This window comes from Rhamphochromis longiceps, linkage group LG1 (genome assembly GCF_057381845.1).
Source record: "Rhamphochromis longiceps isolate RC_006_pf linkage group LG1, R_longiceps_female_GT1.1, whole genome shotgun sequence".
NCBI lineage: Eukaryota > Metazoa > Chordata > Actinopteri > Cichliformes > Cichlidae > Rhamphochromis > Rhamphochromis longiceps.
Window position 1 is genome coordinate 40,909,630 of NC_140557.1, and position 17,772 is coordinate 40,927,401.

At 43.5% G+C, this 17,772-nt stretch overlaps 1 protein-coding gene and 1 pseudogene across 8 annotated transcripts in view; one reads left to right on the forward strand and one right to left on the reverse strand.

Annotated features, from left to right (window-relative positions):
- herc1 (HECT and RLD domain containing E3 ubiquitin protein ligase family member 1) overlaps positions 1–17,772 on the forward strand; it is a 98,681-nt gene that overhangs the window by 23,167 nt on the left and 57,742 nt on the right. For all 8 annotated transcript variants that reach the window (XM_085409154.1, XM_085409138.1, XM_085409181.1 and 5 more), the window contains exons 16-21: positions 4,073–4,205; positions 4,373–4,564; positions 5,239–5,463; positions 6,690–6,863; positions 6,967–7,081; positions 7,178–7,298. In XM_085409154.1, coding sequence (XP_085265280.1) covers positions 4,073–4,205; positions 4,373–4,564; positions 5,239–5,463; positions 6,690–6,863; positions 6,967–7,081; positions 7,178–7,298 — 960 coding nt within the window. The remainder of the gene's footprint in view (positions 1–4,072; positions 4,206–4,372; positions 4,565–5,238; positions 5,464–6,689; positions 6,864–6,966; positions 7,082–7,177; positions 7,299–17,772) is intronic.
- LOC146679213 (zinc finger BED domain-containing protein 4-like) lies at positions 10,737–13,222 on the reverse strand (annotated as a pseudogene).

Consider the following 17,772-nt stretch of genomic DNA (forward strand, 5'->3'; position numbering starts at 1 on the left):
CAACAGGCCCCAAACGTTCCTGGCAGCAAGTAAAAATGAAATATAAAAATATAGTCCAAACAGGTAAGGTGTAATTGTATTATGAGCCATAGTGCTTGGTCTGTTTGTCCTATATAAATCAATTGCAGTTAGAGGCTACATTAATTTCCCCTCTGTAAGCACTTATTGAAATTATCTGAGCACATTACAAGTACATATTTGCTTACTCTGTATGCTCAAATGTGACCCGTTATAGCCAACAGAAAAAAAGCGGAGGCCTGAAAAACAGGTGGGGGTCCTCCACCACCACCACTCACAGAGGCTGAGCAGTTGGCTTCCACATTTGTGATAATGTTGGCAGCATCACATATGATCTTCACAGTGCAGAGAACACAAATTAGCATCCATTACTATAATGAAATAATTTGTTAGTTTGAAATGCTACAGGGAACTATGTACCTGTACATTAATGCTGTGGAAAGACTTCCTGTTCACATAGTCTCCTTCATTTACTGAAGGAGCAATGATTGGAATGTGAGTGCCATCTATACAGCCAATCACGCCTGGGAACCGTGGGAATAAATGTAAAATTTAAGTAGTAGTTCAAGTATCACCACATCATGAATTAAGTTTCGTTCATCCTGATACCTGCAATTTTGTGGAATCCCTCTTTGATAAATCTTGTGGGTCTGTGACCGGGGAACACCACAAACGGGTACAGGAGACGTTTCAGTGCAACTGTAACATTCCTGACTGCCCGACAGACGGTAGCCTTGGAAACGTGCTCAGCGTCACCAATATTATACAGAAAGCTCCCGTTTGCAAAAAACCGAAGTGCAATACAAATAATATGTACAGAACTGAGAGAATGTCCGCGATGTGTCACATGAGCAATATTAGGCCTGAGGATGTTATCCAAATAAATTATAGATTGTGCTGAAAAACGGTAACGTTCACACAGGAAATCATCAGGAAATTATAAAATGTCCAAACGCGCTCTAATCACTTTCCCGGCGGAGAGCTCTGCGGAGAATTTGGGCTTCAACATCTACTGGCTCTTCAAGGAAGGAGCACGCCATGTCTGACACTTCCTACAGTCAGGTTTCCGACAAAGAGGCGGAGAAAGTCGGGGTTAGTTGAAGTAAACCTGCTAGGGGGCAGGTTAGCTTCACGGAGTGTGTCGTCATAGTAACTCACTCAGAATTAATCTAAACTCGCTTTGTGAAACCGAAAACCCAGAGTTTTCGTTAACTCAGGGTATACTTACTCAGAGTTTGCACTAAACCGGCTTCCTGAAATAGGGCCCTGGTTGTCCACCAAACACAAACATACTGCGTGCCAGACAGGTCTATTGTTGATAAGAGGGGACTCAAAACACATCCTTGTGGAGACCCGGTGCTGAGTGTGATGGTGCTGGACCGGTGGGGGCCGAGTCTGACAGACTGTGGTCTATTTGTCAGGAAGTCCTTGATCCAGAGGCAGATGGGGGTGGAGAGTCCCAGGTGAGACAGTTTCTGGACCAGGATCTCCGGGATGATATGATTGAATGCTGAGCTGAAGTCCAGGAAGAGCATTCTCACATAGCTTCCTCGGTGCTCCAGGTGACTCAGCGCAGTGTGGAGCGCTATGGTGATAGCGTCCTCGGTGGATCGATTTGTCCTGTAGGCAAATTGGTGGGGGTCCAGAGTGGGAGGCAGACCGGCCCTGATGTGCTGACAGACCAGCCTCTCAAAGCACTTCATCACTACAGGCGTAAGTGCAACAGGCCTGTAGTCATTTGGGCTGGCCACAGCTGTCTTCTTGGCGATGGGGATGATGGTGGAGGTTTTGAGGCAGGGCGGGACGGTGTTTGATGACAAGGAAAGGTTGAAGATTTTAGTGAAGACTCCGGTCAGTTCGTCAGCACATGCTCTGAGAACCTTTCCATGTATTCCATCAGGACCTGCCGCCTTCCTGGGATTCACTGACCTTAGAACACACCTCACTTGGTGCTCCCTGAGTGTTAGTGTGCCAGTGCTGGGGGCGGGTGGAAGTGGTGTGGCAGCTGAGGGCCTGGTCGTCTCAAAGCGGGCGAAGAAACGGTTTAGATCCTCAGCCAGTGAGGCATCAGTCCTAGATGTCGCCTGGTTATTGCTTCTGTAGTTGGTAATGTGATTGATCCCCTGCCACATTTTTCTGGGGTCGTTGTCAGCAAAGTGATCTTCAATCCTCCTCCTATAGGCAGCCTTAGCTTTCCTGATGCCTCTACTCAGGTCTGCCCTGGCTGCCCTATACGCAGCCCTGCCCGATAGGCTCGGAAGTGCTGGCCGGTGTGGATGTTTGCGTAGCCTAGCGTCTGAGCCCGACCGGCATCCCCTCTTCCGCTTTCTTTCCCTCCGTCGCCTTCTACGCTTGCTGGGCGGGCAGACCATCCACGGTGACCCTGGCGGTCTCGCTATCTCCTCCAGGATGTTGTGTGTTCGCTGATAGTCGCCAGAAACAGACAAACTATATTTAAAACCTAGGTCAATTAGGTTCTGGCGACTGTAAGAGATGGCGGCGTTGCAAACATTCAAAAATATCCACATTAAAAGTAAAAACGAGCACCAAACTGGAGAGCTAAGAGCCGCTGCACCCGTGCGCGTAAACTTTAATCCTTGATGATCAAGTTTTTTTTGCATAATCGACATTGGATACACCGGGCTGTGCTTTTTGCCCAAAGAAGAAGGTGGACAGGGACGAGCTCACCTAGAGAGCAGAGCTGCAGCTTTCAGACTGCAGTTTATTCAGAAACACTTGATGGGAAGGGAAGATGTTTTCTGGGAACCAGTAACTAGTGTTATTTTAAGAGGAAAAGGAGAGTTAGGAATGGATGCTTCCGTGTTTTTACTAAACTGTAATTTAATATTTTGTTATGAAATTCCTATGTTTTATAAAGGCCTTTTTAAAGCTTGGACCCTTTTCTGTTGGAAAAGACTGGAACCAGCTTCCTCATTGTTTTGGCTTCTAGAGGAACCGTTGTTTTTGGGGGCTTGGCCGGATGCATGTGATGGAACTGGACTTGCTTTTTTGAAAAGACTGCTTGAGACAAATTATGGACCAGACCTTCAGAACACAGAAACAGCAACAACTTTCATTGGTTCAAGTCAAGCCACATTATGAGGAGTATTCTAGACTTTTGGCTTAAATGTTTAACTTTAGTTGAAAAGGAGATGCTGTTAGATTCTAGTCGTGGATTAGAGATTTCCGATGAAAGAGATCCTTTTTGAGGAATGGAATTGAGTATTGATTTTACATTCTTGACGGGACCCTCGCTTATGAATCGGAAAGACTCGTGACTTTTCACATGCTGAGTGGAAAACTGTTATATAAAATGTCAGTTCAAGGGTTAAATAAAAGGCACTTCAGTGGAAGGACCGATGCTGTCTGGAGAGACAAGTTAAAAGTTGAGGAATGTCAGAAACCTATATGGAGAGTCTTTTATTAACCCCCACTCAATAAGAGGTCAGGTGACCTACAGGGGAGGGTTTTGCACGGTGCCATTGCTGTCAGTAGTTTTGTGTCCAAGGTTAAAAAAGATGCAAGTGAATTATGTCCCTTTTGTCAAGAAATAAAAACTAGTTTTCATATGTTTCTTGAATTTAACTGCCTTGAAACGCTGTTTATTGTGTCTTTGAAAACTGTGGAGTGGCTTGGTCTCCAGTGGCAGTGGGTTGATACAACTTTCATTTTGCTGGTTAAATATAGAGTTAAAGCTAAATGTCTGTTTTATTTACTGATGAATAATTTCACTGATGCTTCTTTTCAGTGGTGTCTTAATAATGTGGTGTGCTATGTTGTAGATAGATCGCCTCTGTCAGTGCGCCCCAGGGTGGCTGTGGCTACAATGTAGCTGCCATCACCAGTGTGTGAATGGGTGGATGACTGGTTGTGTAAAGCGCTTTGGGGTCCTTAGGGACTAGTAAAGCGCTATACAAATACAGGCCATTTATTTCAGCCCTGTGATGTTGGTAAAAATCTGTCTGTCTGTCACTTTTTTAGTGAATAAAAGAAACCAAATAAAAGAAAATGACCATAGTATATAAAAACTTTTTGTCACCCTGTTTATTTGCAGAACTCCAGCAGTGTGTCATTGCTCCACAAACATCTGCAGCTGCTCTTGCCACATGCCACAGATATCTACTCCCGCTCTGCAGCGCTGATAAAGGAGAGCTCCTGGAATGGCAGCATACGGGAGAAGCTACAAGGTGAATGAAATCAAGTGACCTGTGTTGTAATCTGGCTATAAAGGCCTGTTTTCACTTCCTTGTTATCTCATTCTGCTCCGATAGTTCAAGTTCTTTTCATTTAGCATTGAAGATACTTTCTTTTGTTTTATATCATTGTCATAAAACTATGACCATGTAATCTGCAGATGTGATCTACGTGTCAGCAGCAGGCAGCATGCTGTGTCAGATAATCAACGCCTTACTGCTGCTTCCGGTGTCGGTGGCAAGGCCGCTGTTGAGCCAACTGCTGGAACTGCTGCCTCCTCTGGATTGTTTGAACAGACTGTTGCCTGCTGCCTCTCCTCTGGAGGACCAGGAGCTGCAGTGGCCTCTTCAGGGTGAGCTCAGAGCAAGGTTAACTTGGTCAAAATTTGAAAAAAAAAGTTACAAAATATCCTGGGATGAGGTAAATGCATGTACAGACACATGATGTGATCATTTCTGCTGGAGATGTTAAATTATGAGCCCTTGTCAGCTAAGCCAGCAGTGTAATTACAAAAAGCCATGTGTGCAGGCATTACGTGTACACATATTCTGTCGTTAAGTTTTTTCTCTTTAAGAGCTTGATGATTTTTTTTTAATTTGGGATAAACATACACTAGAATTGGAGGATTAATTTGCCGGTTCAGGTGTCGGCAACTTTCAACATCAAGAGTCATAGCTGCTCCTACCAAGCAGTGGGAGAAGAAGAGCAGCACATGCAGGTGACGGGGACAGAGGTACATATAGTATAATAGGGTTCGGGGTAACCTTAATCCTAACCCCTGGCTTGCAAGCTGCAGGTCGCCGACCTCTAGGCTAGATGTTCGTGTGAGATGCTGAATAGATGCGACTTCGCAAGACTCATTTTTGGCCTTAACATTAATATGTAACACTGATGTCTGATATGAGAAAATGAAAATCATATCGTGTTATTTATAATGAAAGGTGATATGTTTCAACACCCTGCAGTTGGGGCCATCTTGGCGTCTGGTGGAGTACTAAATTGGAGAACGTATTTGTCTTTTTCCAGGTACCTCAGACTTTGCTGAGCCAGCCTCAGGAATGACCCTGCCGCAGCCCGCACTTTCTTGGGTGTGGCTTGTGGACCTGGAGAGGACAGTCGCCCTGCTAGTTGGGCGCTGCCTTGGTGGGATGCTGCAGGGAGCTCCCACCTCACTGGAGGAACAAGATACTGTTTACTGGCTCAAAACACCGCTATTTAGCAATGGCTTGGAGATGGACATCCCCCAGCTAGGTACAGGACGGACGCCCACATACACAACCAGTAGCAACTAGTTAACACGATAAGCTTAACAACCGATATATGGAGCGACGGCCTCTCTCTCTCTCTCTCTCTCTCTCCTGCTGCTACTTCAATCATGAAACTGATCAATCATCAGCTGATCGGCTTTTCTCTTCTTTGTTTTTGGCCCACTTTGCATCAGAAAGAGGAAACCAGCGGCTGAACAACAGCAGCACGTTTAAGCTTAATCAGCTGTTGTTAGAATGTATTTAATATTACTTTCTACTCGAGGATCTTTTTCTACGTCGCTGACGGCTGGTAACTGTGCAGGGGCGGAGCTAGCAAAGTTTAGCCAGGGGGGCCGATAGGGCATGAACAGGGAAAAGGGGGCACAAAGACATACTTTTCTTTCTTATTCTCATTTAAAATGTCTAGCGTTTAATAAATAATTATCTGAGTCTTACACCCAAAGTTTTAATCTTGTGTAAAATGTATAGAAGTCAATTACTGCATATAGTAACTGTTAAGTCTAATATACCCTAGTAAGCTATAGTACTTTTTCCTTTGGGAAGGTACCATCTGTGCAGTCTGCAGTTCTGTGGAAGAAAGATGTTGAATCTATTTAATATTTCTTGAAAAATAATTGATTTCTGTGCATTTTTTTTCCACACTGCATCAAATTAAAGTTGATTACGTTGATTAAGCATCATGAGGTGGAGCGTGAGGGGTGGTTCCCTATTTTTTATTTATTTATTTTTGTTGTTGCTGGGAGTTGGAACCCTATTAGTTAGGTTGCTTAATATTTATGCTAAGTACTCTTTAAAATACCAGAATAGGGAGGATGGTGCAGGTTTAAGTTTATTAGATTGATCAGTATTGCTGAACTATGAAATATTTTGTTGTATTTTTTACATACAGGTATAACAGAATAGCTTTAGTGTTGTTGTTTATTTAAACTTGAGTATGAACTTATACAAAATGCAGCAAGATATTTAAAAAACAGTTTTATTGATTAAAAAACACTATATCGGATTCATATCGGTATCGGCAGATATCCAAATTGATGATATCGGTATCGGTATCGGACAGTAGTAGCAACATGAGTAGATTAGTAGTAGAATGTAACTTAGAGCAGGACATTACTTCTGACTGATCAGAATCCTAGGGCTCTTGTCCAGTTGAGTTCATTTATCGCTTCTTCTGTGACTTGTGAAGATAATTGTTTGCTTGTCCTTCAGACACCTGCATCAGCTCATTATTGGAGGCTGCACTGTCTGGTAATGAGGAGCAGAAACCCTTCGACTGCACACTGCATCCTGACTTGAGTGTCTTGGTGGATTTGGCTCTGGGTTCCTCTAAAGAACCTGCCAACAGCCTTTGGATCAACATGCATGAGTACGCTATTGGCAAAGGTTTGCATCTTTTTTGAGTATATACAGAATCCTACCATTTCTTTAATGCAATTAGCTTTACAGGTATATACATTCACTGACTGCACTGTGGATTTTGTTGCAGACTGGGACAATGCATCTCTCAGTAATGAGACCCTATTAGACACTGTGTCCAGGTTTGTGTTGGCAGCCTTACTGAAGCACACAGGGCTGCTCGGCCAAGCCTGTGGAGAGGGCAGGTAGTAAAACAAAATACACCTTTTAATATATGAAATACATGAAGCATTTCCATACTGTCCCACAGTACCTGTCTAAAGGAAATATTTTCCTATCAGGTATCAACCATCTAAGTCCCTGGCAGAAGTCTATCGGTGTGTTTTTAAGGTACGAAACCGCTTACTAGCCTGTAAGAACATGGACTTCATCCAGACACGATCTTCTTCTCGTGAGAGGAGGGTAAGTAAACAAAGCTTCTTTTTTTTTTAGTTTTGCCTCTGCACACCACTATTTAAATAAATCAATGTGTGATTCAACAACAGACTTTCACCTTTAATTTAAGGGGTCAAAAAAGTGTAGCACAAACTGTTTAGGAACAAACCAACATAATTTCAAATATAAGGGTTGATTTTAATACATGGGTGATGGGTCTCTCTGCCCTAACTTTTGTCTTTAGTAACTGAAAAGTATCTTTTGTTGGACTGAGATCAAGTGTGTGATTGATACCATAAACACAACGTTGCAAAATGAACAGCTGTTTTTTAGCACAATCAGCTTTACAGCTTCCTCCCTTTGTGCTTTATGAGATTGGCACGGCTGAGGGTGGGAGAACACATCTGCAAAACGCTGTTCCAATGCAGCACGTCCACTCTCTGCGCCTGTGTGAGATGGTTATTACAATGGAAGGAGGCTGGAATGTGGGAATTAGGTACCTCTGGCCCTATCTCATCTCTCTCTTGTGATGCCCTGGTCAGTCAGTATCTGCAGACTCGTGCCTGCACCACACTCGTTGCAGAAATGGTGCGCAGAGGCACTGCTTCAGGATATCGTATTGCATAAGCCACCAAAACTAATACAAAGTGATATCCCTGTGTACTCCGTTGAAATGGCCCGACGAGGTCCGTGCCAATGTGAGCTCAAACAGGACCTCCATTAATGGTAATGGCGACTCCGAGCAGGACGCACACCATCGGCGTACATTTGGGGAGGAACACCCTTCACTTGGTGCGGGAGTATGAAAAGGAATCAAGGAAACTAGTGGATTATAGGAACCATCTTCGTTTTAACGAAGATGCAGACAGAACAAGGTTGTTCCTAAGAGTTTGCGCCTTGGATCCACTGTCAGGGGATACAGAGTTGATTCTACGGAGAGCACAAAATCAGCTTCTAAGTGAAAGGATAAGACAGGTCCATTTCACTATAGCTGATTAGCAAGATTAGAGCAAGATTAGCTAGACTGCAGGAAATGAAAACCCTTCTACCGTCTCCAATCTTAGAAGAGGTTTACAAGTTTGTGGACAAGGCTCAGCGGTCCCAACACTCTAAAGAAAAAGAAAGACAACGCAGGAAATTCCACAACTTGCTTTCAAAAACACACACTCGTCAGTCTGAATCTACACAACTCAGAGAAGAACACACACCTGAGGAAGTCAGGAAAAATGGGTGAAGAACTTTTCAGACCGGAATCTCACTGAACCTGAAAAGAGAGTATTAGCCAAAGGACTCAATTTTGCCATTTCTTCGCAACAGTTGCCCATAGTGGACCTCATCACAGCCACAGAAACCGCCGTACGGATGAACAAATTATCACAAACAGAAGCAGAGCAAATCAGGATGAAAGTCTCAGCCACCCTCTCCACTGCCAAAGTCCCTCCGTCCAACCTCACAATACAAGAAAAGAAGGCCGTCGCTTCCCAGAGCAAAGACCACAACATCACTATATTACCAGCTGATAAGGGAAGATGCACCGTGGTCCTAAACACTACAGATTACCACACAAAGATCACTACTCTCCTCAGTGACAACAATACCTACAAAGCATTAAAGCGAGACCCCACAAGCAGCTACAAAAAGAAAGTTATCGCTTTCCTTCAAGAGCTTGAAAAGGACAAACCTTTGACCGCCTTACATATCACCGCCTTTACCCTGCATTTATGGACTTCCTAAGCTCCACAAAGAAGGTGTCCCACTCAGACCCATAGTCAGTAGCATAAACTCAGCCACTTACAACATCTCGAAACACCTTGCTACCGTCCTAGCACCTCTTGTGGGGAACACCCCACACAACTTCACTGACAAGGTCCAGAAACTTACCCTGGATCCAGATGAAACCATGGTGTCCTTTGATGTAGTCTCTCTCTTCACTTGCATACCCACCACGGAGGCCGTGGAGACAGTCAGAAAACGACTACAAGAAGACAGCTCCTTGGAGGACAGGACCAACTTCACACCTGATCAGATCTGCACACTGTTAGACCTCTGCCTCACCACTACATATTTCAAGTACAACGAAGGTTTCTACAGCCAAAAACATGGCTGTGCCATGGGCTCCCCCGTGTCACCTATTGTAGCCAACCTTTACATGGAGAAAGTGGAAAGGAAGGCTCTTGGCTCTTTCAAAGGAAGAGTACCCAGCCACTGGTACAGATGTGTGGACGACACCTGGGTGGAATCCTTCACTGCGCACATTAACGCTGTGGATAAAAACATCAAGTTCACCAGGGAAGACACAAAGGACGACTGTCTGCCGTTCCTGGACTGCGCTGTGCACATTGAAGAGAACGGCAAACTCAACATCGAAGTTTACCGGAAGCCCCCACACACGGACCAGTACCTCCTCTTTGACTCCCATCACCCTTTGGAACACAAACTTGGAGTAATCAGGACCCTACACCACCGGGCAGAACATGTTCCCTCTAAGCCTGAAGGGAAAAAGAAGGAACACACACATGTAAAGGAAGCACTCAAAACGTGCGGCTATCCTAAATGGGCGTTCTTAAAGTCAGCAAAGAGGCACAGAAAAGAAGACCAGACACCAGCGAGGGAGGATAAGAAGGACAGACGCAACAACATTGTCATCCCCTATGTAGCCGGTGTATCAGAGGAACTCAGGAGAGTTTTCTCCAAGCATGACATCCCAGTGCATTTCAGACCAAGCAACACACTCAGACAGAAACTGGTTCACCCGAAAGACAAAACTCCTAAACACAGACTTAACAATGTAGTGTATGCTGTACAGGTTTCACAATGAGCTCACCCAAAACCTTGGCTGATTGTGACCCACACCCATTTTCACACCTTGGCTCATGTGATTAGGTAGAGTATTATCAGGGGTTCCTTTGTCCCTCTTTGGAGGGAAACTCCCACTGGGTTTAAATCTGGGACTCTCCACCATTTGACCTTAGAACTGAAGAAGCTTCTCAGATGAGAGTGAAACATCTTCAGTAGGGATGCACCGATACCACTTTTTTCGGAAAACGAGTACGAGTACTTGCATTTCAGTACTTGCCGATACCGATACTGAGTACTTAATAAAAAACATGATTTAAATTTACAGGTAACAGCTTTAGTCCTATAATTTAACAAAAAAACAAGGGACTGGTTTGGAATTAAGAACATTTATTTAAAACGAAAAGCATGTTGTATGCAACATATTACAGAATAAATAATGATGAAAAAAAAATGTAAACAGTGACAGTGCAACTCAAGTATTGTTTTCAGTTTGTTGTAAACTCTGCCGCTTTGGACAACACAAAGGGCATTAATAAACATCTTTGCTATTTAGTGCACAATATTTGAATAAACTAACAACATCCACCAACATAGAACTGTGGCAGTCAGTGCAACTGAGGTAGGTATTAACATCAAGTCTAAGACGACTCACTTAATGGAGCCTATTTAGAAAAAGTGAGTGGCAGGTTTTTTTTAAGAAAAGTAAGAAAAAAGTAGCTTTTCTACATTATCAGCAGTCAGACTGTTTCTGTTTTCATCTATAATATGTGACAATGAGCTAAAAAGCCTTTCACTTTCCACACTGCTACATGGGGCTGAGAGGTATTTACGGGCCATTTTAGCCAAAGTGGGGAACCTGATTTTGTTGACACCCCAGTACTTCAGAGGACTGTCTTCACGAGGGCTTGGGGCCTCTCCGAGGTACGTGTCGAGCTCAATGGCAGCACCTTATGCCAGCGGCTGTGCTGCCTGGGGCTGCTCCTTAGCAATTTCATCAAATACAGTGTCCAGACTGCTGCTAGTGCTGGCCTGGGCCTTGAGGAACAGTTTAGCAGGAGGTTCTGCAGCTCTGCCCGACTCCCCTCTGCCTCAGCTCTGGACATCATCTGCAGCTTGGCCTCTGGAGCAGTGTTGTTAGAGAAGAAGCGATCTTTATACCTGCACAAAATTTATGAATGTGTTAATATGTGGAAAAATAGGACTGATTTTAGTTTCCCCTAAACCACTGTGACAAATGCCAGCCATTTGACTTTCTGGTAGTAATAAGGGAAATGTATTTCATATTATACACAGTGGGGCAAAAAAGTATTTAGTCAGCCACCGATTGTGCAAGTTCCCCCACCTAAAATGATGACAGAGGTCAGTAATTTGCACCAGAGGTACACTTCAACTGTGAGAGACAGAATGTGAAAAAAAATCCATGAATCCACATGGTAGGATTTGTAAAGAATTTATTCGTAAATCAGGGTGGAAAATAAGTATTTGGTCAATAACAAAAATACAACTCAATACTTTGTAACATAACCTTTGTTGGCAATAACAGAGGTCAAACGTTTACTATAGGTCTTTACCAGGTTTGCACACACAGTGGCTGGTATTTTGGCCCATTCCTCCATGCAGATCTTCTCGAGAGCAGTGATGTTTTGGGGCTGTCGCCAAGCAACACGGACTTTCAACTCCCGCCACAGATTTTCTATGGGGTTGAGGTCTGGAGACTGGCTAGGCCACTCCAGGACTTTCAAATGCTTCTTACGGAGCCACTCCTTTGTTGCCCGGGCGGTGTGTTTTGGATCATTGTCATGTTGGAAGACCCAGCCTCGTTTCATCTTCAAAGTTCTCACTGATGGAAGGAGGTTTTGGCTCAAAATCTCACGATACATGGCCCCATTCATTCTGTCCTTAACACGGATCAGTCGTCCTGTCCCCTTGGCAGAAAAACAGCCCCATAGCATGATGTTTCCACCCCCATGCTTCACAGTAGGTATGGTGTTCTTGGGATGCAACTCAGTATTCTTCTTCCTCCAAACACGACGAGTTGAGTTTATACCAAAAAGTTCTACTTTGGTTTCATCTGACCACATGACATTCTCCCAATCCTCTGCTGTATCATCCATGTGCTCTCTGGCAAACTTCAGACGGGCCTGGACATGCACTGGCTTCAGCAGCGGAACACGTCTGGCACTGCGGGATTTGATTCCCTGCCGTTGTAGTGTGTTACTGATGGTGACCTTTGTTACTTTGGTCCCAGCTCTCTGCAGGTCATTCACCAGGTCCCCCCGTGTGGTTCTGGGATCTTTGCTCACCGTTCTCATGATCATTTTGACCCCACGGGATGAGATCTTGCGTGGAGCCCCAGATCGAGGGAGATTATCAGTGGTCTTGTATGTCTTCCATTTTCTGATGATTGCTCCCACAGTTGATTTTTTCACACCAAGCTGCTTGCCTATTGTAGATTCACTCTTCCCAGTCTGGTGCAGGTCTACAATACTTTTCCTGGTGTCCTTCGAAAGCTCTTTGGTCTTGGCCATGGCGGAGTTTGGAGTCTGACTGTTTGAGGCTGTAGACAGGTGTCTTTTATACAGATGATGAGTTCAAACAGGTGCCATTCATACAGGTAACGAGTGGGGGACAGAAAAGCTTCTTACAGAAGACGTTACAGGTCTGTGAGAGCCAGAGATTTTCCATGTTTGAGGTGACCAAATACTTATTTTCCACCCTGATTTACGGATAAATTCTTTACAAATCCTACCATGTGAATTCATGGATTTTTTTTTCACATTCTGTCTCTCACAGTTGAAGTGTACCTCTGGTGCAAATTACTGACCTCTGTCATCATTTTAAGTGGGGGAACTTGCACAATCGGTGGCTGACTAAATACTTTTTTGCCCCACTGTATATTGCATACATTTGTATTTGTGTATTTTAATTACAAATATATAATATTTCAGATGTAAAATAATCTTACATTTAATACTGTAGTTTATCATTGAATACCTATAGCACACAGCCTTTACCTTGGGTCAAGTATGGTGGAGATGAAGTACAGTGGGTTGGTCTCGACATCACTGAAGTTCTTCTTGACAGCTGCCAGTAAGGTTGCTTTCATTGTCTTAACGCCGTGGTCCTCGTCTGTTTCTCTGTTTAGAAGTCTCACTAGCACAGTCACAGCTGGGATGACATCAGAGGCTAGTGCGTCGTAGATGCTCTCTCTTTTAGTTAGTTCCTCAAAGGGGGCGAGGATGGCAACAGTCGTCTCCATAAGAGCCCATTGGTGAGCGGTGAGATAGTCAGGGAGTTCGTGCTCGGACATGCCCAGCACTCGCTTTTGCTCAATGAGGGACTGGAGCATGTAATACGTGCTGTTACAGCGCATCTGTACGTCCTGCTGCAGTCTCTTTATTGGCTGGTTGAGCTGTCCCTGAATGTCCTCGAGGCGGGAGTAGGCTAAGGCGGAATGTTTAAAATGCCCAACTATTTTCCGTCCCACTGCTATAGCACAGTACGTTACTGTAATCTGATTACTTTTTTCAAGTAACGAGTAAAGTAAGGGATTACTATTGCAAAAACGGTAATTAGATTACCGTTACTTTCCCGTAGGAACGCTGTGTTACTGCATTACTAAAACCGTGATTTTTTGCGAGAATGTCTCACGATAGTGACGTAAGCGAGTGCGCCGTTAGTGACAACAGCTGTGTGCAGATCAACAATGGATCACATATCGAGTGCGGGAGAGAGTATGAGCGTGCAGCGTTTAAAGCGTGGAAGTACTGACCTTACTTTGAGTTTGATTCCATAAAAAGTGACAAAAACATTAGTGTCCATCGTGCGTGGGAAGAAAACTTCTTTTTACAGCGAAAAAACCCCCTAAACTTCCGAGCAAGCACGAGTGCGCAACGACGTAATGGGAAACTCACAGAGAAACTCGCGGATTCTTCAACTGACCGCGGCACACCTGCACCAGGGTAACCCTCCGCCTACCCCACTCCTGCTTTACAGGTGAAAATAGAGCAACAGGACCGCTGAGTCTTTGACTTTATTTATGTTCTGCTGTGTTTTACTTGCATCTCTTTGAAAGAGTGAGTGTAAACACAAAAAATATTTTATTTTATGTGCTGGAATGTGCAGAAAATAGGTTTAAATGTTAAACTAATTTCTTCCAGTCAGAGAATGTTGCATATAATTAAATTTTTGCTTCATGCATAAAGTTAAAAGATTAAAACTAATAAAACAAGTTTTAAAAAGAGACTTTTCCATTTGATTACATTTTGTATGATGGATTATGTAGAAAAAGTAGAATTGGTCTGAAAGATCTATCGCTTTATCACCTCTTCAGGTTGTAAATCGTGTTTTTAAAAAGTAACTAAGTAATTAATTACTTTTGAAAATAAGTAATCAGTAAAGTAACAGGATTACTTTTTTGGGGAAGTAATTAGTTACTGATTACTTTTTTCAAGTAACTTGACCAACACTGGTGGTGACCATGGTAGCCATTTAGAAGTCGGCCATCTTGGATCCATTTTTTGTTTTTTCAATAGGAAGAGGGCCATGTGACATATCAAACTTATTGGTAATGTCACAAGAAAAACAATGGTGTGCTTGGTTTCAACGTAACTTTATTCTTTCATGAGTTATTTACAAGTTTCTGGCCACTTATAAGATGTGTTCAATGTGCTGCCCATTGTGTTGGATTGTCAATGCAACCCTCTTCTCCCACTCTTCACACACTGATAGCAACACCGCAGGAGAAATGCCAGCACAGGCATCCAGTATCCGTAGTTTCAGGTGCTGCACATCTCGTATCTTCACACCATAGACAATTGCCTTCAGATGACCCCAAAGATAAAAGTCTAAGGGGGTCAGATCGGGAGACTTTGGGGGCCATTCAACTGGCCCACGACGACCAATCCACTTTCCAGGAAACTGTTCATCTACATCATCATGTAGCAATTTAAAATATCCAGTGGCCTTGAGGTTTCCATTGATGAAGAATGGACCCACTATCGTTGTGCCCCATATACCACACCAAACCATCACTTTTGTTGTTCCAACAGTCTTGGAGGGATCCATCCAATGTGGGTTAGTGTCAGACCAATAGCGGTGGTTTTGTTTGTTAACTTCACCATTCACATAAAAGTTTGCCTCATCACTGAACAAAATCTTCTGCGTGAACTGAGGGTCCTGTTCCAATTTTTGTTTTGCCCATTCTGCAAATTATGTGGCCGATCTGGGTCATCCTCGCTGAGATGCTGCAGTAGCTGGAGTTTGTAAGGGTGCCATTTGTGAGTAGCTAATATCCGCCCAAGGGATGTTCAACTTCAGTCCAACACTGAACCAGTTTCACGAAACTTAGCAAGCAGTTTGCTGACTGTAGCATGGGAGATGGGTGGTCTCGTAGGGCGTCTTGCATTGAAATCTGCTGCAATGACCCGGTTACTGCGTTCACCAGATATCAACACAATTTCGATCCGCTCCTCACGTGTTAACCTCTTCGACATATCAATGGCTGTGAACAAAGAGAAACTTGTAAATAACTCATGAAAAAATAAAGTTACGTTGAAACCAAGCACACCATTGTTTTTCTTGTGACATTACCAATAAGTGTGATGTGTCACATGGCCCTCTTCCTATTGGAAAAAAAAGTTGTATCCAAGATGGCCGACTTCTAAATGGCCACCATGGTCACCACCCATCTTGAGGAGTTTGCCCCCTCACATATACTAATGTGCAACAAACAGGACTTTAATATTAGGGGTGCAACGATACACAAAATTCACGGTTCGGTTCGATACTTTGGTGTCACGGTTCGATATTTTTTCGATACAAAAAAATGTTCATGCCTTTTTAATTTGTCATTTATTAAAATTATAAATATATATTTTAACTCAAAAGTACAGTTTTTAAATTTAACCCTAACCCTTGTGCGTGTTTTTTATTTTGACAGCGAATGCGCACCTGCGGACCACTTATGTGCAGCCCTGGTTATTTAGCTCGTCATATTGCAGCCACAGAAATTCTTTTGTCCATAAAACCATAAAGCTGCACTTTCTTTTTGCCTTATAGTCTGATTTGTCATAACTTCTCCGTTTTGTGGTAAACTTTTCTTTGGCTGTCACTTCTTCCCCCTGACCTGTCTTATTTGGCTCAGCAGAACTGAAATGCTTTTACACGCGCACTCACATAAGCTCAGCGATTCTCTGCGCGATCAACCTCTCACATGTTTAAGCTGCGGGAGATTTCACTTGTCATGTTTGCATAGTAAGCTAACGATTAATAAGACGATGTCAGAGGAATTGGTGCACAAATTATCATCACTCACAGATCAGTGCTGTCGCTCTCTATACACAGTTCGCACGATTGCAAAGTGAAAGCAAAAAAACGAGCGCAAATTCAAACGCGACTTCAATATGTCACATATTGACAGTGGCTCACCGATGCCAATGACATAATTACCCAGCTACATTTCTGAAAGAATGCAAAAGCATTGACATATATTTTTCCTACAATAGCCCGACGGGCAGGGAAGAGAAAGATTTTGGTAGCCCGACTGAAAAAAATCGCTAGCTCCAGGACGTCGGGCTAGCGATATTGCGAGCCCTGTATCTGATTGAGGAATCACTCATCTTTGGAAAAGAGAGTTTATTACAGAGAAATGGCTCTTTCCAAAATAAAAGCTATACTATCCGCTTCTTCTGGGCTATATTCTCAGCAGCATAAGGAGAATCATGTGCTAACAGCTGTCTAAATGACTCGGCTAAAGTTAGTAGCATGCTTGCTTTTTTTTTGTCTGCTTCCACTTGTCTTTGCACTAGGGTGATGTCGGCGTAAATGTGCAGTCATATTCGTTGTGTTCCCACTAGTGCTTTCAGGTTAATCTCGTTGAAATGACCTTAACGCCACAACACGGCAAATCTCCGTTAACGAGCTACCGCCGATCGCTCCGTGCATGGGGCTAGACGGCCAACACGTTAACGAGCTAACTGCGCTAACACACTAGTTCCCACCAATGTAATTGAGCATTGCATGGCACATCCAACATACTGTTTTACTTTAGTCCATGACTCGCTTACCTTCAGGGTCATACGTCACATGAAAACCAAAATAATTCCAAACGCCAGATCTGAATGAGGTTCAATTTGCCTGTTGCAAGTAGAGCTTAACTTCTGTCTCGCTAGCTTGCCCTGCGCTCTTCCTTCTGACTATGCTGTCTGTGTTGAGCGCTCAGTGGATCTGCGCTCGACAGTGCAGCCTAGGCGGAGTAGTCGAACACAGATTCACTGAGCGCTCAACACAGACAGCATCGTCAGAAGGAAAATTGATAAAATAAATTACAAATGTTGTATTGTTCGATACATACAGTGGGGCAAAAAAGTATTTAGTCAGCCACCGATTGTGCAAGTTCCCCCACTTAAAATGACGACAGAGGTCAGTAATTTGCACCAGAGGTACACTTCAACTGTGAGAGACAGAATGTGAAAAAAAAAATCCATGAATCCACATGGTAGGATTTGTAAAGAATTTATTCGTAAATCAGGGTGGAAAATAAGTATTTGGTCACCTCAAACAAGGAAAATCTCTGGCTCTCACAGACCTGTAACGTCTTCTGTAAGAAGCTTTTCTGTCCCCCACTCGTTACCTGTATGAATGGCACCTGTTTGAACTCATCATCTGTATAAAAGACACCTGTCCACAGCCTCAAACAGTC